The sequence below is a fragment of the Molothrus aeneus genome, chromosome 22, assembly GCF_037042795.1.
Source record: "Molothrus aeneus isolate 106 chromosome 22, BPBGC_Maene_1.0, whole genome shotgun sequence".
NCBI lineage: Eukaryota > Metazoa > Chordata > Aves > Passeriformes > Icteridae > Molothrus > Molothrus aeneus.
Genome location: NC_089667.1, coordinates 803,190 through 827,937, shown reverse-complemented (window position 1 = coordinate 827,937; position 24,748 = coordinate 803,190). Strand labels below are relative to the sequence as shown.

General features: G+C 49.7%; 1 protein-coding gene across 2 annotated transcripts in view; it reads right to left on the bottom strand.

The window, feature by feature from the left end:
• The window catches only part of ARHGAP32 (Rho GTPase activating protein 32), a 239,445-nt gene that overhangs the window by 33,864 nt on the left and 180,833 nt on the right, over positions 1 to 24,748 (bottom strand). Inside the window, exons 13-14 of one of the 2 annotated variants that reach the window (XM_066564578.1) lie at positions 23,295 to 23,369; positions 2,663 to 2,812 (exon numbers count right to left, since the gene is read on the bottom strand). In XM_066564578.1, coding sequence (XP_066420675.1) covers positions 2,663 to 2,812; positions 23,295 to 23,369 — 225 coding nt within the window. Of the gene's footprint in view, positions 1 to 2,662; positions 2,813 to 15,160; positions 15,267 to 23,294; positions 23,370 to 24,748 lie in introns of those variants that run through there. The other variant, XM_066564577.1, reaches the window with a different exon arrangement.

The following is a 24,748-nucleotide window of genomic DNA, read 5'->3' as shown; positions in this document are numbered from 1 at the left end:
TTTCCTCCTGTGCATCCCATGTCAAATTTATCCTCCTCCTGAGAGTGGCTCAGAGGATGCAGAATGAGGGATTACTTGCTGAGCCCACAGAAAGACAAGGTACTGCAGTGAGTGAAACATCTCCACTGTGCTTGTAAATCCCCTCTGGGTACACAGCAAACATGTTCTTCTCCTCACTAAGCAACCTGAGCCAGCTGCCTCGGTGCAGGTTTATTAAAAAAATGTTACACTTATTGCAGTTTTTGTCCTTATCCCTTTTATTCTCTCATTCCGCTTCCCACTCATTAAAATTGAGCACAGTTGCAGAGATTCATGACTACAGAATTTAGGTTGCTCATGTTGTTTCTTAGCAATTTCTTGAAAATTTGTCATCTTCACAAAGCTGGTAACTAAGAAAATTCTTAGCATAACTCCAGTTTGTTTCAATATTGCATTTTTGAGGTGGACATGATGCCTTGTCACTCACTGCAATCACCAGGGACAGTGGCATTTGCTCCTTCAGCCTTGATAAATATTTTTGGGGACGGGACATTGACCCAACCAAACCATCACGAGCTTAAACAAACCAATTAATGTATTGGGTTCCTTTTGTTCTTCTGAACTCTCGTGTTCTAGGTTGTGATTCCAAATAACACCAGCAGGTACCACGCTCAGCCAGAGCATGCTCTGAGCTCCTGGAAAAAGCACTTGATGTTCTGATTATGAGAAGCAGCTTTTTAAATTCACCTCAGGCCCCTTTCAGCAGGTCAGCACTGCAAGAGGCTCCACGACTGAGCTACAGTAATGCTACAGGAGGAGGGAATCTTAAAATGCTGTGCATGCACAGACCCAGAAATGTCTCCACCAGCCCCATCCCAGGGATTACATCACTTGGAATACAGGTCAGGGAGCTGAATCACATGGAAAACAACAATCCTGCTGTGGGAAATGGAGTCATACCCTGCTGGCAACAATCAAATTGGATCTGCTTCACTCCAGGGAGTTAGGAAAGGGTTATTAAAATGAGGGTGAAAGCAGCTGGTGACTCCTGAGCTGAGGGACCTCATTAGCATAGCCCAGTCAGTGTCAGCCCAATGTGTGGGATGGTGGGGAGAGACCAGGACAAGGACTCCCAACAGAGTTCCCAGAGACTGTCAAACAAGAACCTCCAGTGCAGTTCAAGCAGTTTAGTTCAGCTCAGGATGTGTCTTTGAATGCTAAATAAACCACCCCTTGAGGCCAAGGGAAGCAGTCGGCACAGAGGGCAGGGAAAAGCTTTGGCCATCACTGCCTTGTGCCTAAGGCAGACAGGAGGAGGGCTGGGGTGAGAGGGAATTCCCTGCTGCCCATCAATGAGCTCACTCTGCTTGCATGGCGCCTGCCCTCCAGGAGTGCTCCACAGCACACACACAAAACCAGCTCCAGAGCCATCTGGTGCTGTGAATTACCTACTCCTGATGCAGCTCCACATGGGTCAGTGTCTGCTCCTGACTCCAAACCATCTCTGGTGCTTCGCAAGCCCCAGTAAGGATCTCTGCTGGCTCCAATTGAGCCAATGAGCCTTGCCATAGTTCTGACTCCATAAGGACAAGCACATGCTCTGCACCAGCTGGTAGTGAAACACTTTTATGTGATGTGAGGGAGTGCACATCTCTGTTACCAACCAAATCAGCTGGAAAAACAGCAAGAAATTACTCCCTGCCCTTTGCCAGCCCTTTTCCAAAAAGCATTTGGACAAACAAGAAGTCTGAAGACTCACTGAAAACAACTTTAACAGAGAAACTCCTTTCCTGCCCCACACATCCTGTCACTTCTCCCTCTGCCTGCACACAAAAGCTGGGAGACACCAGATGGACAACTCTGGCACAAGAGATCTGCTGCAAAGCCAACAGATCCCATCACTCCTTTCCTGATGGCCTTTACTCCTGGGCAAACCTAGAGCCCACAGCTGCTCCAGGCTGCGTTCCCAAACATCCCTGGGTGTGGGCTCCTGATGGGAACAGCTGAGCCTGGGGCCCTGGGACAGCATCCCAGGGCCCTGGCTGTTCCTCAGCACTGCAGGAACCTGGGCTGGAGGTGGCACAGGGAAAGGGCAGGAAAGAGCCCGTGAAATCTAAGTTCATCCCAGGAAGAGTGGTAACAATTGTGTAATTTTTTTCTTGGAATGGAGAGGTTTGCTCCTCTGCCTCCCTGAACTGCTAATGGGGAGGGAAAAGGGACCCTGAACGGAGAGGAAAAGTCAGCTGTGAGGAAACACAATATCCAGTTAATTCCTGTAAATCCTGTGAAATCCAAAGAAAAGGCAGATGAAGGATTTACACTGCAAATTGTGCTAGAATCATACAAAGGTATTGAGTTAAGAGAAATGTAGGGGTTAAACATGCCTGTTAATCACTGACACTGACATACAAATAACGCTTATATTCCTGGAAAAAAAAAAAGAATTGAAGACTGAAAGAGGTTGAAAACCTATCTGCAGGAGCTGCAGCCACCTTCAGTGCTTCCAAACTGAACCACGGTGCTTCCCACGTCAAAGCACAATGTTTGCTTCTCATTAGCCTCAGTTTCCCATTCAGCCACAGATTTGTGTTACACATTTGTCCCCCAGCATGACCCTGAACAGCCACGGTCACTCTGACAAATTCCCAACAGAGGAAGAGCTCAGGAGCAGGTTGTTTCTTACCATCATGGCCAGAGTTGAGCAGGTGCTCCCCCAGGTCACAGCCAAACACCCTTTCCTTGAGGATCCCCCGCTGTTTCAGTTTCTGTTTCGTTGGGCGCGACTTCATGAATGTCCGCAGGAAGGTGATGAGCTTCCCGTGCTTCTTCGACACTGCACAAGAAAGGGACAACCAGCTCATTCCACGCCTGGCAACCACTGAGCACGACCCTTCTACAGAGCATGTAAGAACTGGAGTAGCATTAATATCAATTATTTACAGAAACACATTTCCCAAGGTTTGACACTAAACACAGACTTGGTTTTTGTCCCAGGCCCTGGCTAGTGCGGAGTTACCAGGAGCGAGCTGCAGTGGAAGGACTCACACAGAGACACATTTCCTGCAGAGTAGCTTCAGGCAGGAGCCACCTGAAGGGCTGATGGTGGGCAGCACCTGGGAGGGGCAATTTCATATCTGGGAAAGGGAATGAGGCTCAACTGAGAAATCTGGTAATCTGCTGTGCAAACCAGTGTGTAATCTACACACAGAAATAAAGCTTTGTGACTGGCCCTTGCTCTGGTCTGAGGCCCCTGCAGAACAAAGGGCTGGCTATAACCTCTGAGGCTGAGCAGGCAGAACTCCCTGAGAGCCCAACCTGCCTTCCCAGCACACCAGGGCCTCACTGCCCCTCACTGCCCCTGCACAGGCACCACCCCAGAGCTTCAGCAGCTCCCTTCTCAAGCCATCACAAAATAAGAACAGACTCACAGTCACTGAGGTTGGAAAAACCCTCCAAGGCTATCAAATCCAACCTGTGCCAAATCCCCACCCTGTCACCCTGCCCAGAGCACTGAGCACCACATCCAGGTGTCCCTTGGACACCTCCAGGGATGGGGACTCCACCACCCAGCCCACTGAACAGGTCAGAAAGGCAGCTGATTGAAGAGATGCAGTTTATCCTCTCCAGAATGAACACAAGCAGCATCCACAGAGAGGAGGATCTGGCTCAGGCAGGAGATGCCTTCCAACCTCCTGCTGTGTCTCTCTGGGCTGTGCTGGGGAAACTCTGGTCCCTCTGCTAAAACCACCTGCTCAGGAGCTGAACCCCAGTGCAAGGCAAAGGAGAGCAGTGGGTGACACAACGACCTGGCCTGGCAGGAGAGGCCAGCCTCAGGTTGAATGGAAGCAGAACAATGCCCTGGAATGTCAATGTTCCTCCAGAGGCCCTCAGAGCCTCCCCAACAAAGGTGCCATTGTGTACACGATTTAAAAGCAGTTTAATTCAACAGAAGAGCTCTACTGAAGTGAACAAACTGCTGGGTACAAAGGGCCGTGCATTGTGGAAGCCTCTGCAGCTCGGGCAGTTGTAAAGGCTCCTGCAGCAGCAGCTATCACCCTCCCCTGCTCCTCCCTCTCATCCCAGGCAGGAAAGACAAGAACCCTGTATTCCACCTGCATGAATACTGCACAAATACTGCAATCAAGTATCATCAGAGTAACACCTTCCAGAGCAGCAAAGATACCTAGGGACAAAGGTTCATCCCTTCAGTGTCACCTCTGCTGCCTAATGAAATGTAAACTACAGAGAGCAGCTCTGAAACTGGGACTCAGCAAAGAGCAAAGATGGATGGGCGCTGCTTCCCTCAGGTGGTTCTTCAAGCAGGGAACACAAAAACTTTATCCCAAGATCCTGGTTATACCACACAATGCTTCAGGATGCTTTAATCCCTTGACACAGAGGAATATTTCTCCTTCCATTTTACCAGACAGTGACACGGTCCCTCTACTGAGATATGTAATAAACCTGATGTATGTATATTTATATAATAAACCTGGTTCCACTGACCTTAACAAATTTGCACTGATGTGAAGAAAGCAAACATCTCCTTCTGCACAAAGTCCCCTGTAGCAGTGTAACACTAAATTGATCCTCAGCACCACCTGAACACACCTGAACACCTGAAATCCCAAAATCCCCACCAAACCCCAGATCTGCATGCTCAGCAATCAAACCAAGTTTATTTAACAACCACGGGAGCCTTGAGCATGACAAACTGTGGCTGTGGGGGCTTTAATTAAAGGAGTGCTCGCAGTTTGATGGGGCTTTTTAATTGCACACAATAAAGGAACAGATTGTGCTGACATGCCGAACAAAGTTAGGATGGGGTTTGGTTGTATCCATCATCACAGGAAAATAAGGGCTCATTTATCACCTCCTATCGGCCCAGCTCAAGGATAAATGGAGACAGTCTCATCCTGATTAGTGAGGAATTTCCAAGGTTAGCACCCTCGGGCTGCTGTGGTAACACCACTGGAGGTGAGAGACCTGAGACAGATGCTTTTACAGCAGGCAAACAGAGCACCTACTAATCCAAATAAAGCAATCATTTATATGTGTTTATTCACTTGAATCATTTCACACTGAATACTATGTACCTTGCTTGACTTAATGAAAAACGAGCCCATCAGAGAATGGACTTTAAGTGGAGAAAAACGCATCCAATTCTAGTCCTGAAGAATTTCTACTACTAATGCAGATCAACAAGCAACTTTTGGGTGTAACCTCAGCACTAAAACCAGGAAAAAAACTGCAATGGGTGCACTTCCATGGTCCAGAGATGTACTTGGCTTGGTACTGGCATCATTGACCAGAAAAGTGAGCCGAGTTTTTAAAACATAGTAAATCTGTTCTGCCTTTAAGCCACTCAGTGCAGGTTAAAATAATTGTCCTGCTTTCTGCACCATTAAGCAGACTCCCACAAACTCCCTGCCACAGAGAAGTGCTGCAGCAGCCAAGGACTCTGCGAGGGCAGGTTCAGCCAGCAGAAATTCCCTTGTCCCCAGCCTGTGGAAGTGTTAGCACAGCTCCTTGGTTTGTAACAAGGCTGCTCTGGATCACTGCCTGCTCTGCAAGCCTCTCTGAGGCTGAGCCCAGCTCCGAGGGCTGTACCCACGCAGGAATGATTCACTCAGGCTTCTGCTGGGTGGGGGAGAACAAGAGAATGGCAAGAAAATCCAAGCAGTCATCTCCCTGCTGACAGGTTATTAGGGAGAAGGAAAGCAGGTAGGTGTCTGAGAGGGATGAGCTCTGCTCCTCCTGCAGCAGCAGCAAAGGTGGGATCCCCCCACCCTCGGGCATTGCCGACCCTCGAAGCACCAGTGCATCCCGAGGGATGAACTCCTGCTGCATCCTGCTTTGGGTGAACCCAGCACACACAGCCAGCCTCTGGACAAGCACCAGTGCATCCTGAGGGATGAACTCCTGCTGCATCCTGCTTTGGGTGAACCCAGCACACACAGCCAGGCTCTGGACAAGCACCAGTGCATCCCGAGGGATGAACTCCTGCTGCATCCTGCTTTGGGTGAACCCAGCACACACAGCCAGGCTCTGGACAAGCACCAGTGCATCCCGAGGGATGAACTCCTGCTGCATCCTGCTTTGGGTGAACACAGCACACACAGCCAGGCTCTGGACAAGCACCAGTGCATCCCGAGGGATGAACTCCTGCTGCATCCTGCTTTGGGTGAACACAGCACACACAGCCAGGCTCTGGACAAGCACCAACGCCAAAAGCTGCCAGGAATGTTGCAGAATCCGTGTTTTCTGCTCCAAAACACCCATCCAGGGCTTCACTGCCCCACAGGTGACAGTGACAGCAGCAGCCAGCAGTGCTGTCCTGCTGCAGCACCAATAACTGCTCTGCACCCAGAACTGGTGACTGCAGGAAAACCAGGGAATCAAGGCACAGGGTTTAGACCTGAAATAAATCTTCAAGTGTTACAAACCAAGCCGATGTGGATAAAACAATTAACCCTTTCCTACCATTACTGTCCCTCCAATAAAGCAGGGACATGATAGAGCTGATCCACCCACAGCTTGAGTCTCCACACAAGGTGTTCATAGAAATAATTTGGTAACCAGCATTAGCAATAGAAAATTTCAAATGGTTGCTGTGCTTTAAGTTACCAACTGAAAGCCAAACCAAACTAAACAAAAATTCCAACATTTATCCATATTACTTTCCACCTCAGACTTAACCACTACAAAACACAATGTTTACCAAGAAATGGAGACTTTCCTAGAAGGAGCAAGGGCTGCTTTCCTCAGAAAGGCAGATTTAGCTTAATATCCTGGCCTGAAGAAGCAAAGATAAATTCTCCATCCAGTGGAGAGTGCCTGGCTGCAAAAAACTCTCAAATGAAACCCAAGTGAAAAACCCCACCTGAGTCTGGACCACTTCTGAAGTTTTGCTGGCACAAATATATCAATTAGGAGCATACAAAAATCTCCCTTCCCTTTGCTGTCATAACTGTGCTGGCCAAAGCCTTTACATGGTGGGGAGGAGGGGAAGGAAAAGGATTCCTTGTGCCAGGTAGTTCATTGTGGCTTTGGGAATCTGCCCAGTACCTCCCCCAGGAACATTTATTAGGCAGTGCTGTTGTTTCACCACCAGCATTTGTGGTGCAAGTGAGGCCCCAAATCCCCCTGACACTGGTAAAAGCTATTAAATAACAACCTCTTCATTAAAAACAGGGCTCCTTCACCCTCAGGACATGCTTTCTGCAGCTTTACTGAAGAGCTGTGCCAGCCACCAGCTCCTCGTCAGCTTCACGCTCTTGGTCAGGACAACTCACCCCCCTGGAAGCCCACAGAGATCCATCCCTGGGGATTTGCTGAGGACTCCTGAGCCTTCCTCTGAGCTCAGCCCCTGGTGGCACTGCTGGGTGTCCCCACACCAGGAGCTCAGCCCACGGTGGCACTGCTGGGTGTCCCCACACCACAGGCTCAGCCCACGGTGGCACTGCTGGGTGTCCCCACACCACGAGCTCAGCCCACAGTGGCACTGCTGGGTGTCCCCACACCACAGGCTCAGCCCACAGTGGCACTGCTGGGTGTCCCCACACCACAGGCTCAGCCCCTGGTGGCACTGCTGGGTGTCCCCACACCAGGAGCTCAGCCCACGGTGGCACTGCTGGGTGTCCCACACCACAGGCTCAGCCCATAGTGGCACTGCTGGGTGTCCCCACACCACAGGCTCAGCCGCTGGTGGCACTGCTGGGTGTCCCACACCACAGGCTCAGCCCCTGGTGGCACTGCTGGGTGTCCCACACCACAGGCTCAGCCCACGGTGGCACTGCTGGGTGTCCCACACCACAGGCTCAGCCCACGGTGGCACTGCTGGGTGTCCCCACACCACAGGTTCAGCCCCTGGTGGCACTGCTGGGTGTCCCCACACCACAGGCTCAGCCCCTGGTGGCACTGCTGGGTGTCCCTGCACCACAGGCTCAGCCCATGGTGGCACTGCTGGGTGTCCCTGCACCACAGGCTCAGCCCATAGTGGCACTGCTGGGTGTCCCCACACCACAGGCTCAGCCCCTGGTGGCACTGCTGGGTGTCCCCACACCACAGGCTCAGCCCCTGGTGGCACTGCTGGGTGTCCCCACACCACAGGCTCAGCCCCTGGTGGCACTGCTGGGTGTCCCCACACCACAGGCTCAGCCCATGGTGGCACTGCTGGGTGTCCCCACACCACAGGCTCAGCCCATAGTGGCACTGCTGGGTGTCCCACACCACAGGCTCAGCCCACGGTGGCACTGCTGGGTGTCCCACACCACGAGCTCAGCCCACGGTGGCACTGCTGGGTGTCCCCGCACCCTTCCCTGAGGCTGAGCTGAGGCACTGCCGTGATCTGGATTAAGAATAATCTGCTGCCCCTGATGCTCTTAGGGGCAGAGCTGGGCCAGCCCAGGTGAGACAGCCCAGAACCAACCTGCTCTCCCTGGTCCTGATCCCTCCTTGTGCCCCATGGATTCATTAGGGATGCCGTTATTTGGGATTCACAGCACAGTCCAACAACACCACGTGGCTCAGCCCAAACTCCACAAGTGATGTCTGGCCACAAAATCCTTCCCAAGACCACTGCAATATTTAATTCGAATTGCCCAAAGTGCTGCCAACAGAAGGAAAGATAAGATGGCAAAGAGCACTGTCTCCTTCCGATTCCTTGGCTTTGGATCATAGAGATCAAACAGGAAAAACCCCTTTAACAAACAAATAAATGCAGCCTTACTGTGTCCCCAGATTTGTTCTGCTCAGCAAGAAAAGCCCCGTGAGACAAAGGCTTGAGAACAAAACACAACCCAGCCAACCCTACAGCAGGACAGCATCTCTCAGCTGACTCATCCTGCCTCTTCCCAAAGGCCAGGGGACATCCAGGCAAAGGTTACCTGGCAACAGATTCTAAACACAGAATCTCAGAGTGCTTTGGGGTGGAAGTGACCTTAAAGCTCATCTTGTCCCAAACTCCTGCCATGGGCAGGGACACCTCCCACTAGACCAGGTGGCTCCAAGCCCCATCCAGGGTAATGGCAACTTCCTCCAGGACACCCTCCCAAAATCCCTGCCTGTTCCCCAAGCCCTCTGCTTGTTCCCTGCAGCCTCATTAGCCTCTGCCAAGACAAAACAAGCTCCTGTTTCACAAAGAGCACCTGTCCCATTCCCTGTTGGTAGCACTAATATTTGGGGTTTGACAAAACCCCCTTCCCAGGGTAATAGCACCACGTTTTCTGATGCAGGGTTAGCAAACTTGGACTCCAACAGAATAATCTTGGAGGGTTTTTGCTGACCCACATTCCCAGCACATGGGCAGCCTGTTTGTTTCTGTTATTCCCAGTGATTTTACAGGTCACAGCACCCAGCTGGCCCCCGCTGCGAGGGGAGCCTGGTGCTCAGACCAAAGCAACAACAACACGTGGCAGCAGAGCTCCACAGCAATCCACAAACTGCACTGGCAGGCACAAAATCAAAGATGGACAAAGGTGTGGGAATGTCATAAAGAAAAGCATTACAAAACAAAAGTGAAATCCATCCCCTCTTAAAGGAGATTTACAGCAAACCAGGCAAAAATTTTTCTAGGCTATTAGTCCCTCCAGAGCCATTCTATTCTAAAATTAAACTGCTGCAGAGAGAGAAGGAGAAGCAACAGACTCTTCTGAAAAAAGAGCAGCACCAGGAATCAGGAGATGAGAAGCTGGGGTTGTTTTTGCCACACATTTCCTGTGCTCCTGATTCTGCACACTTGGGATCACGCTGAAGGGTGGGAGCAGAGCGAGGCCAGCTGGGTCCCCACACAGCAGCAGTTACCCTGACCCCTCCTGAAACCATCAGCCAATATACTCAATATCCATCCCCTTGCACTCAGAAAAACCCACTCTGCAGACCCACATCTCACTGAGAAGTGATGCCAAGCCAAGAATTGAGTCACATCTCCCAGTTCTCTGTCATGTTCCTTAGCAACAAGACATTTTCCTCCTTCCCTCCTGCCACAGCACATTCTATTTTGGAAGCTCATTTACACAGCCCTAAAACCCCCAAGCAGAATGTGGAACCACGCACCACCAAGCACCATCCCTAAGTCCTTGAACAGGATGCTGGCTTTGAAGAAGGACCAACCAACACAGCAATAACCTCACTAATCTCTATACTGGGCTCCCTCAGCAGGCATAAAGATTTTCAAGAGATAATTTAAAATTCCATAGATATGAGAGTCTAAAAATATCTTTCTATCTCAAATAACTTTCATAAATATGTACTGACTGGTTTGCCATAAACAAGAGCAAAATAAATTGTGTTTTCTGATGCTGCAGCATTTCTCTTGTGCTAGGCTGCCATCAGTTAAGGCTGGGCTCTGAAGTGAAGCAATATGTTAAAGGTGATTAATTTCAGTGTAATTTGATAAGAACCATTCAAATTAGCTAAGACAAGAACCAGCCAAGGATAAGGACAAATTTCCAACTACCACGAGAGCCCCACACATATGGAGAGTAAAATAGGTCATTGATAAGAGCTGGTGCTGTTTATTTATAAAGCCTGGTAATAAGGAAGCTGCATCTCTTGCATGTGCCCAGGCTCCTGCAGCCATCCTTTGGGCAGTGTCTGTGCAATGACCTCAGCTCAACTCCAGCTATTCCCCATTCGTGCCCACAGCAGCCCTCAGCTCAGGTTGGCTCCTCCTGAGCACAGGAACATCTGGCAGCAGATATCCACCAGCCTGGCAACTCACAATTACACAATTCCTTCAGCTTCTGCTGCATCTGGCTCTGGTCACTCCTCTGCCAGAGACAGCACACTGCAAAGCCAGAAGCTACCAGCATGGTGGCTGCTTTCATTTAACTGAAATCACATGTCTGTGGTGACATGCACGAGGATCATCTACAGCGTGAACTGCCTGGAGAAGTTTCTTTATGGCCATGAGAAAACACAGATGTGAACTAGGAGAACAGCAAAACCTCCTTCCCTGCTCTTCTGCCAAATTTTTTGAGTGTTTGTAATGGCTTAGGAATGATAACCACGAGGTTAGTCTGATGCAAAAGTCTATCACATATGTCTGATACCAAGAAATCTGTGCTGTTTTCCGGCCTTAAGACGTGACTGAGCTTTGCACAGAATCTAAGACCAAAAGGGAGCACTAAGATGATACCTGACCTCCTGAACAAAGAGACCCAGGACATCTTCAAATTAATCCCTGAAGGACAGCACACCTGCCCCAGGGCAGTGGTACATGGCCAGGAGATATAAATCAGTTATTTATGCAGCTGAAGGCTAATGGAGACATGGGAGAGGTTTCAAAGGTTCAAGGGCTGGAAAGGTCAATCTATTAATTCTATCAACAAGTTAAATGGTATTTTGGAAAAAACCAACAGTGCTGACTAACAGAGTCCCAGTGATGATGCAGCAGGGACAGGCTAGGACAGGTGACTGGGGGAGGAAATAATGATGGATGGGGCTGTAGTGCAAAGGAAACCAGTTATTAGAGGCTCAATCTGGAAAAGGAGTGGGAGCTGAAAACAGACTGATAGAGATTTAGCACACGTGGCAGTGGGGTCAGCAGCTCAGGTGACACTAAGAGGTCACAGGGCCAGCAGCAAAACTGGGAGACAAGGGAGCAAATTGGGAAACATGGAGGTAGGAAAAAGATATCCAGAGAGACACTTGAAATACCTTTTTTCTCTTTCATTCTAGCTAAATCTCTGTTCTAGCAGAGCTTAATGCAGTCCTTTTGCTTATCTTGCCTACTCTGGAGACTGAGGATCCTTTAGAAAGGCTGCTCTGACTCAGGTAACCATCACAGGCAGAACTGAATACCAGATAGATCTGCCCATCAGGGAGATGGTGTCAGCCTCCTACCCACATCCACTTTGGCATGTCAGGATTGTTTGACTTCACATGCCCAAACTCACACCACACCCAAAGATTTGAGATCTGACACCAAAATGTGCAACCCTATATTCCCACTGAAGAGGATGTGACACTGTTACCTGAGGGTATCTCTGATATACAATTTGCATGGTTTGAAAAGAAACCCAATTTCAGAATGACCCCAAAGGTTGTGATGTGTGGCCCATGAAAGGTGGTTTTAGTTAAAGGAATTTCTGGAACCTCAGCTGGGGCAGCAGCATTAAGGGTGAGGTCATGAACACCAACAACCAGCAACTTGTGCTGGGTAACTCTGCAGACACTTGCAGCTCAGGGAGAAATGGAAAAACATTGAAGAGGCAAGATGTCACTTTGGCATTAGGTGACACCAGAACAGGGCCACCTCTGCCAGAAGCTTCTCCAACTCACCAGTCATCACCAACAGGAACGTGATCCACAGAGAGACAGTGATGGCAATGCCACACACTTCCTGCTGGAGCTGACTGGAGCTGCTAGCTATCCATACAGGTGGAACTGCCCAATGGACAAGCTCAACCTCCCTTTGGGACAATCTAAACCAAACATTTTTCTCCTGGCTTCAGCAGCCACGGCCTCAGAGAAGACAAGAGCTGACTGTTCCAAACTCGCACTCGCTTGAAGGCAAAGTGCCTTTGCTCTGCCTAGTTCAGAGCTCAGCTGTGCTCCATGCAGCTCCTTCCCTGATTAAAAAGCTTCCCAACAGCCCCGTGGAACTGCAGCTCGGCTGAGCCTCGCCCACGCAATTCCTGCAACTGGCAGCAGCACTGCAGGAGATCTTCCAAAAACCTGACAATAACCCAGGCTGACCCTGCATCACACCAAGCACTCTGGACACAGGCAGGCAGCCTGGAGCCTTCCCAGGCCATCCCAGCACGAGTGTGGCATCAGCCGGGCCGGGATCACTGCAGTGACGGTGGCACCGCGCTCCCCCAGCCCACTCTGGTGGGAGGGGGCGAGCCATGGAAAAGGATCTGACAGGAATCAACAAACAACACAAGTGCAATAACGAGGAGCTTGGCAGATGGAGCCCAATCCCACAGCGAGAGGGTGTTTGCTCTTATGCAAGGCCTTGGGAAGGCATGGGGAAGGAACAAACCCTTTGGATTCCATGGGGAAGGGGCACGAGCGATCCCTCTGGGAACAGGAGGAGGCCCGGGTCAGGGCACACTGCCTGTGGCTCCTGATGCCATGGCACAGCCTTTGCCTTGGGTACAGACTGTCCTGAGGTCCGTGCTACTCCCAGTGTGACAGGCAACATTCCTGCTGCTCTCCCAGCCCCTTCCCGAAGGCGGCCTCTCTCATTCTCACTGGCCTGAGGGCAAGTGTTTGCAGCCCAGACCAGTTCCAAACTGCAGTGACCTACCCTCCCCAGATCCATACTGCTCTGGTTCTTCTCCTGTTTACAGCCCTGACTTCCTAAACTGTTCATTCTTTCACTATTAACCCCTGAGATGATTCTGCCTTTGGAAGTTAAGTTTCCACTCACCTGGAGTAGAAACAAAAAGAATCCTGAAGACCATGACCACAATTTTCATTCACATTACAGTCACCTTATACAGCACAAGAAGGATACAATAGCTAAAAGAGGATAAAAATTACATTTTCACATACATTCTCCTTACACAGCTAAAGAAATGTAAAAAACTTCACTGAAAGTGAAAACTGGACCTAAAAGTTTGGGGATTTGAGGTGAATTAAATCTGCTTTTCAAGACTTAGGAATGCAGACAATGTATTGTTTTGCCTGCTTTATATTCTTTTCCTTTCACTTCCCAGTGCAGGGCTTTGATTTCAAATGAGCCTCTTTTATCATGCCTGTGTGGTACCCAGAACAAAGGAGGCCGGGGAAGAGTGGAAAGGGAAGGCCTCCTGTCTTCTCTGTCACAAATAATCAGATCCTGCAGGGCATTTAGTCCTTAAAATGGGCTCTGGCTTTTAGGAGGTTTTCTGAACAAATATGAACAGACGAGCCATGGCTACTTGCAAAGTCTCTACTGTGATCACAGTAACGTCTCTCCCTGGGAATTTTATTTTCCAGAGTGTGCATTCCCTGCCGCAGGGCTCCAGCAAACAATGGGCTGGCAGTTTTAATAGGAAGCCCCTTTCTCCTGACCAACAGCATCAATAATATTAATGCTCAGGGATGTGCCAGTCTGGGAAGGGAGGGAAGACAAAAGGATAAAGTGATATGCAAAAATCTATTGAAATTTAAATTGTAGACATTCCCCTCTGTCAGCTGCCTCTTTGGGAGGGAGGTATAAATCTGAGAGGGAGGCACTGAACTCCAGCCCTGCAGCCCCAGGATCATGGCTGGGGTGGAGGGGGTTTGCACGCCGGAATTCCTTCTCTGCTGGGATCTGGGTGGGAATCCTCACACAAATCATCCCAGACATGAAAGAGGCTCCCTTTAACAGCTCCGGTTTGCTACACACCCATGACCCGAGAACAAATCCAATAAAACAATTTACAACTACGGACCCAGTGTGGAGCAAAGTGGAACAGAAACGCAAGGCAGAGATTAGTAAGAGGGAAACAAAAATAAAACAATTAACAAGGAGGGGGAGAGGGGTAAGTATGTAAATGTAATCGGTATTTGGTCACCAAGCCAGGGAAGCTGCCCAAGGGCATGGATCCCCAGGATCCTTTCCCACTGCAGAAGCACAGGTCTGTAACCAGCAGCCGGGGATGAGAGAGAAATTACTGACACCAGGTATATTTTCACCTGGCTGAAAACATGATCCCAGGCAGGGAGGCATCTGAGCACCCCAACGGCATCACACCCCTGCAGGACCAGCTCTGCTCCAGGCAGTGTCCTGGGCAGGACACCCCAGCACAGCCCAGCACCCCTGGGCCCAACCAGGGGGTGTTCAGTACCATCAAATCATGGAATGGTTTGGCTTTGAAGGGACTCTAAAGCCCATCCAGTGCCACCCCTGCCATGGGCAGGGACATCTTCCACTGTCCCAGGCTGCTCCAAGCCCCGTCCAACCCCTGGCCTTGGACACTGCCAGGGATCCAGGGGCAGCCACGGCTTCCCTGGGCACCCTGTGCCAAGGCTGCCCACCCTCACAGGGAGGAATTTCTTCCCAATATCCAATGAAAAGTATGTACCAAGAGCCTCTTTCCCGAGGCACCATGACCACCGAGAAAGAAGAATCCTCATCCAAAGCCACTCATTCCCCACACAAACATTAAGTATCTGGCAAGTTACTAAGCAACAAGTGGCGCAGACACCTCGGCCCCCTCTCCGAGCCCCGGCCGGGTGACCCGGGGTATCGCTGCCTCACCTGGCCCTGCTCCCGGCCGGGTCCCCGCGCCCGCTCCGCGCCGGGCTGGCTCGGCTCCGCCGGGATCCGCGGGATGCGCCGGGCGCTCGCAGCCTCTGCAGCTCGGCCAAGCCCCTCCCCGGCTCCTCCTCCGCAGGTGCCTCCTTCCTTCCTTCCTTCCCTCCTCCCTCCCTCCCTCCCCGGCTCTCGCAGCCGCCCCGGCGCTGCCCCCGGGCCGGCACCGCCGCGGGATCCTCGTGTCCCTCCTGCTGCCCCTCCCGGGGCCGGGCAAAGGGTGCTGGGTGGGCAAGGAGGGATGGGGAGCAGCACAGAACTGCTCGTCTGTGGAAGGTCTAAAATAGAAATGTAAAACAACACCAGGTATAAAAATCTAGAAGGGGGGTGCTGAGAAGATGAATCAGGCTGTGCTCGTTAGTGCCCAGCAACAGGACAAGAGGAACGGGCAGTTCCAGCTGAACGTGAGGGGAAATTTCCCTGTGCAGTCATCAAGCACAGAACAGATTGTCCAGAGAGGGTGTGGAGTGTCCCTCACTGGAGTTAATCCAGAACCATGGACACAATCCTGTGCTCCGGGATGGCCCTGCTGAGGGCCCTTCCAGCGCGACCCATCCTGGGATTCTGCGAAGGTCTGACCTCTGCCTTTGCCCCACGTAACCAACGGCTGCTCCAGAACCTCCACCATGGGGACGGGCCCGGTGCCATCCCCTCAGCCTGTGAGCACCTCCAGGAAAACAGGCCAGGAAAGCTGCACTCACCTTTATCCACTTTCTCCTTCCTTGCTCCTCCATGCCACAAAAACTACAGAGGACACTGTGGTGAGGGCCACAGCCCAGTCCCACCAGGACTGCGGGGCTCAGGGGCACATCGGTGCCACCATCCCTGTCCCTCAGTCACTGCTCCCGCTGCAAATCCCTGAGGCCACACTGAAGATCTGTCTCAGCATGTGCAGAAGGAAGGAAGGGAGACACACCGGGCAGGCCTGAGTGCTCTGGGGGAAGCACGTCCCAGCTTGCAGATGTGACACAGGCTGGGCCCCACAGCCCAGGGACCTCACCTCACACCAGTGTCCCTGATAATGTAATCACAGGAGCAGTGTCCCCTCCCAGTCCTAAGGGCTAGTTGGCATTGAGCTGAATCAGTGATCAGATCACTGAAAACAAACCCAATTAAAAACTCTCCGGGAGTTCTGCTGTTTGAAAGCAAAGCCAAATGATGGGATCATTTCCCAGTGACCCAGTTGCAGCCGGGCTCCAGCCCAGGGCAGAGCACAGAGACCCTGGGACTTGACCTGACTCCAGCACTGCCTTCCCTGCCCAGCTTCAGCCAGCACTTGGAGCCAGGAGGGCAGGAAGCCTCAGCCAAGCTTTCTCCTAGTGCCAGTGTGGTTTGTGGGATTAGTTCTGCCATTGTGCTGTTTGACCTTGAGCTCCCCCGTGAACACCAGTTCATCAATCCCAGTAATTGCTGTCACCCACTTTAAAATGTGGGCTTGCCAGCTAAAGGTGAGCAACCTCAGGGTCAGAAGGATTAGGGAGGAATTTGCCTCTCTATCTGGAGATATCTTGATGAGCAGGAGGGGAAAATTCATTTCTTTGGGTGCTCATGCTTTCTCCTCTGTGCTATTTTCAAAATCGTTTGCTGACTCACATCTCCCAGTGATCCTGTTCTCCAGCTTCTCTGTACACTTGGTATTCACTGCTGGACTTGTTTGGCCTGGACAATGAGCACACTATCACACCAGGTTTACCTCAGCAGCCAAGCACGACTCCTAAATCCACTTCTCTCTGAATAATTCCAAGTGCAAACCCTTTTCCCTGGTACCAACTCACCATTTTGAGAACATTCTTCCTACCAAATCCATTGATTAAAGCTGGGAAAATCCCAACACAGATAAATACAGCAGAAGCAATGCTATTCCAAATTAACATGCAAAATGGACATACAATTCCAACAGCATCTAGGACTTCAGAGCAGTAATGCTGAGCTGCCCAAAGCTGCCAGGATGTATTGTATGCTCCCCATGTAATTTTTTTTCTTTTTACTGTAGGCCAGGCTTGGCTAGGAAGACTCCTTCAAGGCTGGTGACCCCCCCATTCACACACTTTGCTGGTGCCCAGTTTCAAACTATGTCCAGGAGTTGCCCAATCCTGTTTTTGCTAATCAGAGCAGGAATGTAACAGCTGCATCCTCAATAACACCGAGCTGCCTCAGCTTCAGGCTTGGGTTTTATCTTTCAAATTACTGCTCTGAGGAGGTATTTTACTACCTGGTGTACAATGACACACCTTTTCCCCATCTGCACTTTGTTTCCTGTAAAGGAAAATCTTTAATCCTTCTTAGAAACTGCCTTTCTTTTAGGAATGAAACCTGAGTGACCAAGATGTGACTCCTCTGCACCTGGGACCTTCTGCACCTGCACAGGGGTCTCTGCTCTCCACTGCACTGAACAGCACTGCAATGTCTTTTGCTGTTTCTGAATGTTTGATTGAAAATAATAATCACATGAGTCTCATTTTCTGTTCTAATTTTTTTTGCCAGACAGTTTTAAGCATTTTTTTTAAATGAAGCAAGTGAAAGAGATGCATTCTCCACTCCTGAGGAGTTTGTCTGCTTGCCATGGAGCAGAGGAAGCAGATAATGAGTATCTTTTAAACCCAGCTAAGAAGCCCAAGCACTTGAAACCACAGAAGAAAGGGTCTATCCGTGTGCCTGTCACAAATTGAATCCTGAAATTCACCCTATGCTCCAAAAGTTATTTCAGACAGAAGAACTGGGAAGGCAAAGCAACCCAGAGAATGTTATTAGTGCAGCTTGTAGCTTCTTCTGCTTTCTGGTTTTGCAAATGTAACTACTGAAGGAGGTTCAAGCCATCATTAGGAGTTAGACAGTCAGGACTTTCCAATGCTGCTTCATCCTCAGCGGATTTGTCCTGCAGTCAGCTGCTCCCAACACACACACACACACACACACCCCACAAATAAACAAAAGCCCCTTTAAAAATAAGGGGTGTTGCTGAGAAATTATAGATGAAAGCACTGTGGGGAGTTAAAAAAAAAACAAACAATAGAACAGCACATCATGACATGGAATGCCTTAAAATTATTAGATTTGATTCAGAGCTGTCAGCAACCAGGTTTGACATGCAGGTATCTCATGTCACAGAGTATGGAATCATCAAATCCCAGAATGGGTTGGAAGGGACCCTAAAGCTCATTCAGTCCCACCCACCCCTGCCATGGGCAGGGACACCTTCCACTATCCCAGGGTGCTCCAAGCCCTGTCCAACCTGGCCTTGGACACTTCCAGAGAGCCACAGCTTCTCTGGGCACAGTGGTACCATGTGGTGACCGAGGCTTTGGTGGATGGAGCCATGGTCTGCCATGCCTTGCAACAAAAATATTCCAACTACTCCATTTACGAAGTCTCTGTGCACAGAGGGGTGGTGGTGCAGCTGCTCAGCCTTTGTGAGCTTCCCAGGACCAGTTTTAATGGGAGAGTTGAGCTATGCACTGGCACAACCCTTGATAAATCCACAGGCCAGGAAGAGATCAGAGCTTTGTGCCATCGTTTATGGTTAAAACTGCCTGAAGTATTTTCAAGCCACAGTCTGGCTCCCACACTAATTTACAGAATTATTCAGGAGAAAAGCAGAGGAAAAGCAGAGCAGAAAAAACTGCCTCTTGACATTATTTCAGAGCTTTTAGCATAACTGCAGAGTTTTGCTAAGCCAACTATGACTACAGTTAAGTCCCATTTTGACAGAGCTTGTGAGAAAGGAAAAAACCAACTTGTTTAAAAATAACAGCCCCCCCCAACCTGAGTAAGTGGAGAGCAGGCAGAGTGAGAAAGCAGCACAGAACAAGTGAAAAGGGAAGTGGCCTTATTAAAGCACATTGGTGCCTCCAACACCCTGCACTCGGCCAAGCTTCACTGCTCTGCTTCACAGTACTCAGCCTATTCTGGGGGCTCCAGCCTCTCAAACACCAGGAATATTTTCATAACAAACATCAGCACAGATCTTTCTTACCTGCACAGAACACAGATGAATGTCATTATCCATGAACTGATGTGCATGGACTGTGCACAGATTCACACACCATGCTTGTTCCTTTCCTTTTCCAATTAAAATTCCCCAGGAAACATGGTCAAGGCTCACCACAAAATTATCTGTCAAAGTGTGAGATGCCTGAAGCTGCTGTTTATGGGCTCAGCTTCTTTCCAAAGCCTCAGTGACCACACTCAAGGACAAACTGCCTGATAGGGAACACAGGAATGAATCTGGCTCTTCCCTCTACCTTCGTTCCAGGCATTTCCCTGTGCTGGGAGGCTGATTTCCAGCATTGTAATTACACCAGTAGTGCCTCCCAGTGGGGATGTAGGATATGCTGGCATGAGCAGAGGATGCTCCTCAATTGGCAGAGCTCTGCTGCTCCCCTTGCTCCTCTCCAAGCTGCTAAAGGGCTCCTAAGCCAGGAGCCTGGACCCTGGCAGGGGGTTGGGGTGGGCAGGGATGGGTTTTTTTGTGCCAGCTTTGTGTGAGATCTTTTCCATACTTCCAGGAGACTCAGCTATGCCAGGGAAAAACCTGAATGCAAATTTGGGGGCTGGACACAGAGGCTCATTCACTGACACCTCCACCTTTGCCTCACTGGGATTGTTCAGAGAAGGCAGAAAGTCCCTGGAGCATGCCCAGGCTCAGCCTGCACCTAGTGGTCCCACAGGACAACACTGGTGTCCACCAACTGTCCTGGGACCACTGGCTTTGCACTCATGGCACTTTCTGAGGGGACACAGGATCCACTCCCTTGGGGCTGGGAGGGCTCCAGAAAGGCTTTCATAGAATAGAAAACTCTCTCTGAGTTCAGCTAAAAAAGGAAAGAAGATATGAGTGAAGCAGCAGGACCAAAGGGTACCTTCCTCCTGCTCCTGGGTCCCTGAGCCTGAGGGTCCCTTTTGTTTCAGTCCAGCTTGTCTCCAAAGGATGGATCTCCTGCCCTGCCCCAGCTTCCCCTGTGCCCTCCAGACATAACACTCATCCCCAAATCCTGCTCTTCTACTCCAGGCTTTGAAATCCAAGCCTCTTGAAGAAAATGTCCACCAACTCACTCAGAATTTGCTGAGAACCACCCAGACAGTTTCCATAGCACCCAGGAAATGTCACAGAAACATGGATTTGTTCTCACTGCAAATACTGCATAAACATCATCTAAAACTCCTCAATGTGGGGGCACGGAACAGCCAGGGGTGCTCCTGAAGCACTGCCAGAGTGCACTCTTGGCTCTCACTGCCATTGTCAGAAACATCTGCACTGTTAAAGGATTAAAGGATTATGGAGAAAGGAGAAATACATTCACTCCCTAATGCTCTGCATCCTTAGGAACTTTGTGAAATACAATTCCTGCTCATCTCTCACTTAGGAGTTAGCCAAGGTTTAGAGATTTTGTTTAGGAAAAGTGTTTCAGATTTGCCACTGAAGGCAAAAGGCAAAAGCAAGTTACAAATAAAAACATGTCCCCATAGGCAGAGGGCGTAGAAAGAATATTTGACACTTTTTAACTCTAAAACCTGCTCCTTGTAAATCCACCAGCTGTCCCAGTTTGGTGAAGTACTCCCCAAACTGCAATCCCCTGCCATCCTGTGTGCCTGCAAGTCTTACCATGGTACACTGTGGAGAACCCTCAGGTGGATTTCCATGCAGGTCTAGAGGAACATCCAAGCCCTGGCCCCTTGCAAAAGGGAAATGGGACAGTTAGAAGATCATTCACAGCTTCAGCCCACAACTGGGAATGCCAAGAGCATCCTGGGCCCTGTGGGGAAAGGGAGTGCAGCAGCAGCCCCAGATCCAGAGCCCTGCTGGTGGCTTCTCCCAAACTACGGCTGGAGCAGCAGAACAACACAGGGGTGCTGCCTGGCTGGCTGAAGCACAGCAGGACTTTCTCCAAATCCAGTCCCCCAGAGAGGGCTGTGAGCAACTCCTCATGCCAGGCAGGACTGAGCTGCTGCTGCTGCTTTTGGGATACTCCTCCATCCAACTCCTGCCTGCCCAGGGAACACTGAATTTTTGCCATGTCTGTTCCCAGCACACAGGCTCAGGAAGCTGTTCTCTCCAACTCCTACTTTTCCAGCAGGATCTCAGATTTTATGGTGCAAATTTCATAGAGGACCAGATGAATCCTGTATTTAGCAGCACTTCCACAGATCAGCCCACAGCTCTCATCCCTTTCTGCCAAAAAATGGGAAGGAACAAAAGACGAATGACTTAAAACAAGGGAAGGATGGCAAAGAGAAAGAGAAATTAAATTAAAAACTCAGAAAAATGCTGCTGCAGTTCTGATCTGCAGTACAGACCTAAAAGTTAAAGACCTAAAAGGACTAAACAGTCTTATAGTCCAGAGCAGAGCCTGCTATAAATCCCCTTCTCCTGAAACCAGGTAATTACTGGAGCAATTCAGGGTAAATAAGCACCTTCCAGAGCTCACTGCACTGAAATCCAGCAAAACAACACAATTATTGAAGGTGAAGGTGGACATTCCTAATGTATCCAAGATCCACACTACCAGCAAAATAATGTTTTTTAAAGCAAGCTTTCAGCACTTCTGATGGGAGTGAAATAAAGCCCTAAATCCTAGTTTAAAAATAAATCCTCCTCTGATGACTGGAGAAGGAACAATGGGCATCCAGACAAGGACTGCAGCAGAAGCAGAGCTTTACACCTAAACCACAAGAAGAATTGAAGTCAGTTCAAATACAATTAGAAGAGAGGCCTGGCACTTACACCAAGCACTTCAGTCACCGAATTGCACCAACACTGGCTCCTTCATAAACTGAAAGGTTCTATCAGTGCTGTTGGGTGTCAGGAAAGGTTCCTCCTCTGCCCAGAATGGTCACAGCCCCGAGGCTGCCAGAGCTCCAGGAGTGTTTGGAGAACACTCTCAGGCACAAGGTGGGATTGCTGGGGTGTCTGTGCAGGGCCAGGAGTGGAACTGGATGATCCTTGTGAGTCCAGCTCAGGGGATTCCATGATTCCATGGTTTTGTGGAGAGCAGGACTGAAATGAGCTTTGACTGGCTGTATTTATCAGCATTGCTTTGATATCAAATAACCAATAATAACCTGTTCACCCTGGGATGACCTCTAGGAAGGTACAGTTCAACCCCAATCCCAAGGGACTGGGTGAAACAGAGGGACACGGGACAACGTTGTCTGAAGCCTGGGCAAGAACTCTGCCATTGGCCTTGGTGCCAAGCCCTGCCTAGAAATGAAGCTCCCACACATTGCTGCTCTGCTCTCCCAAAATCCCACCTACAGTCTATTTCCAAGCACTTATGAGATCCAGGGAAACAGAAGTCCAGGTATGACTTAACACAACAAGCAAATAAATGGGAATGTCTGTTGTCAAATACCTTTCAATAACTGAGGATCAAATGTTTAATTACATAAAATGTACCAGGGACACATCTCAGCTCCTCAGTTCCACTGGAACACTTTAATTTCACCTAGTGCCAGTTCTGCCAAGAGACAGCCATGTTGTCATGGCAATGACAACACAACACAGTTGTTTTCTGCTCTCACAGTGCACTGGGCACACAGGAGGGTTGTTTCCATTGCCATAAAACTATATATTTAACCACATTTCTTCCCTCTCTTATTTAAGCAAGGTCTTCCCTCCAGACCATGGTCACAGAGGGTTTGGCAAACTCTTTGGATAGTGAGGCACAATTGAAAGCCTGGGAAAAGAAGAACACTTTATATTTAGAAATGCAGCAGTTGGGGGAGAAAAGAAGCTGATTTCTGATACACAGATTAACACCCACATGGCAGCTGATACTGCAGAGTGTGCACAAGGCAAGGCCCAGGTGTGCTGAGCAGCACCTTAAGATCTGGATTCACTCACTGAGTCTGGAGAGCACATGCAAAAATCTGCCCCTCAGAAGGTGGTTCTCAGAACCAGGCACTGGCTCTTCTACCCAATAGTTTTTAATATAAAAAGAAATTAATAAATCTCTATTTCACTACTTATTACACTACAGCTAGGTTCTGCCAGCAAGCCTAGGGGTTAGTGAGTGGTTATTGCTACCACATACAGGGTTAGAGGTGGTTAGGACAGAGAGTGATGGCACAGAACAGGCTCTACCTGAGCTCAGGTGGGACTGGTTCAGAGCCTCGGTAACAAATGCAGAGCCTGGCTTTACACTATCCATCTCCAAATCTGATAATCAGGGGAGGGGGCACAGGGACAGACAGAAGGCAAGAGAGAGGACAAGGTTAAAAATCTCCTAGAGGGGACTGCAGGAGACCAACAATTCAGCGTGGAGAGACAGCAGTTAGAGAGACAGAGCTGGAGAAATCCAGAGTTCAGTGCTGGGCATGCAGAGCTGAGCTTCTCTGGGCTGTTCTAGGCCTGAACTGTTCCTGCCCATCAATGTCTGTGTGCAAGCAGGAGCAGACATTGTGAGGGAGCTGATCCACTGAACTCACAGAGTGAACAGCAAAAACCATGGGCAGAGCTGAACTAAGCTGAGTGAACACCCAAATCCCTGGAAAACTGAGCTGGGGATGAAGTGGGTGGTGCTGGGGCCTGAACAACTGGGCTTGGAGCTGGCTCAGCAGTGAGCACAGTGTGTGCAGGCCAATTGCAATTCCAGTCCCTGCCCAAGGCAGCAGGTGGAACCAGATGATCTTTAGGCTCCCTTCCAACCCATACCAGTCTGGGATTCTGAGATGCTGTGCACAGACCACCCTAAGCAGAGTTTTCACTGTTAAAAGAGTTCTAAAAATTATATAAAATATATGTCAGTTTATGTTGGCAAAAGCTGGAGGAGAAATCAGTGATTTTTAACACAGCACAGCTTGCAGAGGAACAGCCTTTGCTGTGGCTGGGAGACCAAAGATTTTGGGCTTGTGGAGAGGGGCACTTTGTCCCAGTTACAAAACCCTCTCCAGCCCCTGCCTCCCTGTCCAGAGCTCAGCTCGTTTATATGAGCCCAAAAAAGAACTTCAGTGCCTAAATGAGCCCAGAAAGGAACTTCCCCCTTGCCCCAGCAAAACCTGAACAGGACCTCAAATCCCCCATACCTAAAAACCACAAATATTTCTAAATTCCTGGTAGTGGAAGCCATGATCTGTGGCACACAGAAATAATATAAAACAGCCCCAGAGCCCAGGAGTGCTCATCCAGGGGAGGATGTGGTTCCCCAGCTCTCCAGTGGTGCTCGCAGAGCAGCCACAGCCAAGTTTGTCATCTCTGTGGCAATTCTGTGACTCACAGAGGGACAGGGCTGTCACAAGGAATTAATTTCACAGGAAAAACAAGCAGAACCACTAATGAGCCTCATAGCTTTGAGCAGAAATATTAGAGCTGCTCTGTTATCAGAAGCTTCCTTCTCACAGCTGAGAGAGGAGGGGGACACAACACTGACCACTGGCATTAAATAACCAGAAATGTGGCCATTCCTTTTTTTGTGTTAAAAACCTAATAAAAAAGTCTGCCTGAAAAAATAGACAGGCTAAAGCCTCCCTGTGTTATCTGAATTTAACTGCTGCTGATCCTTGGCAGGAATTGCATCTCTGAAGGGCTTGGAGGTCCAA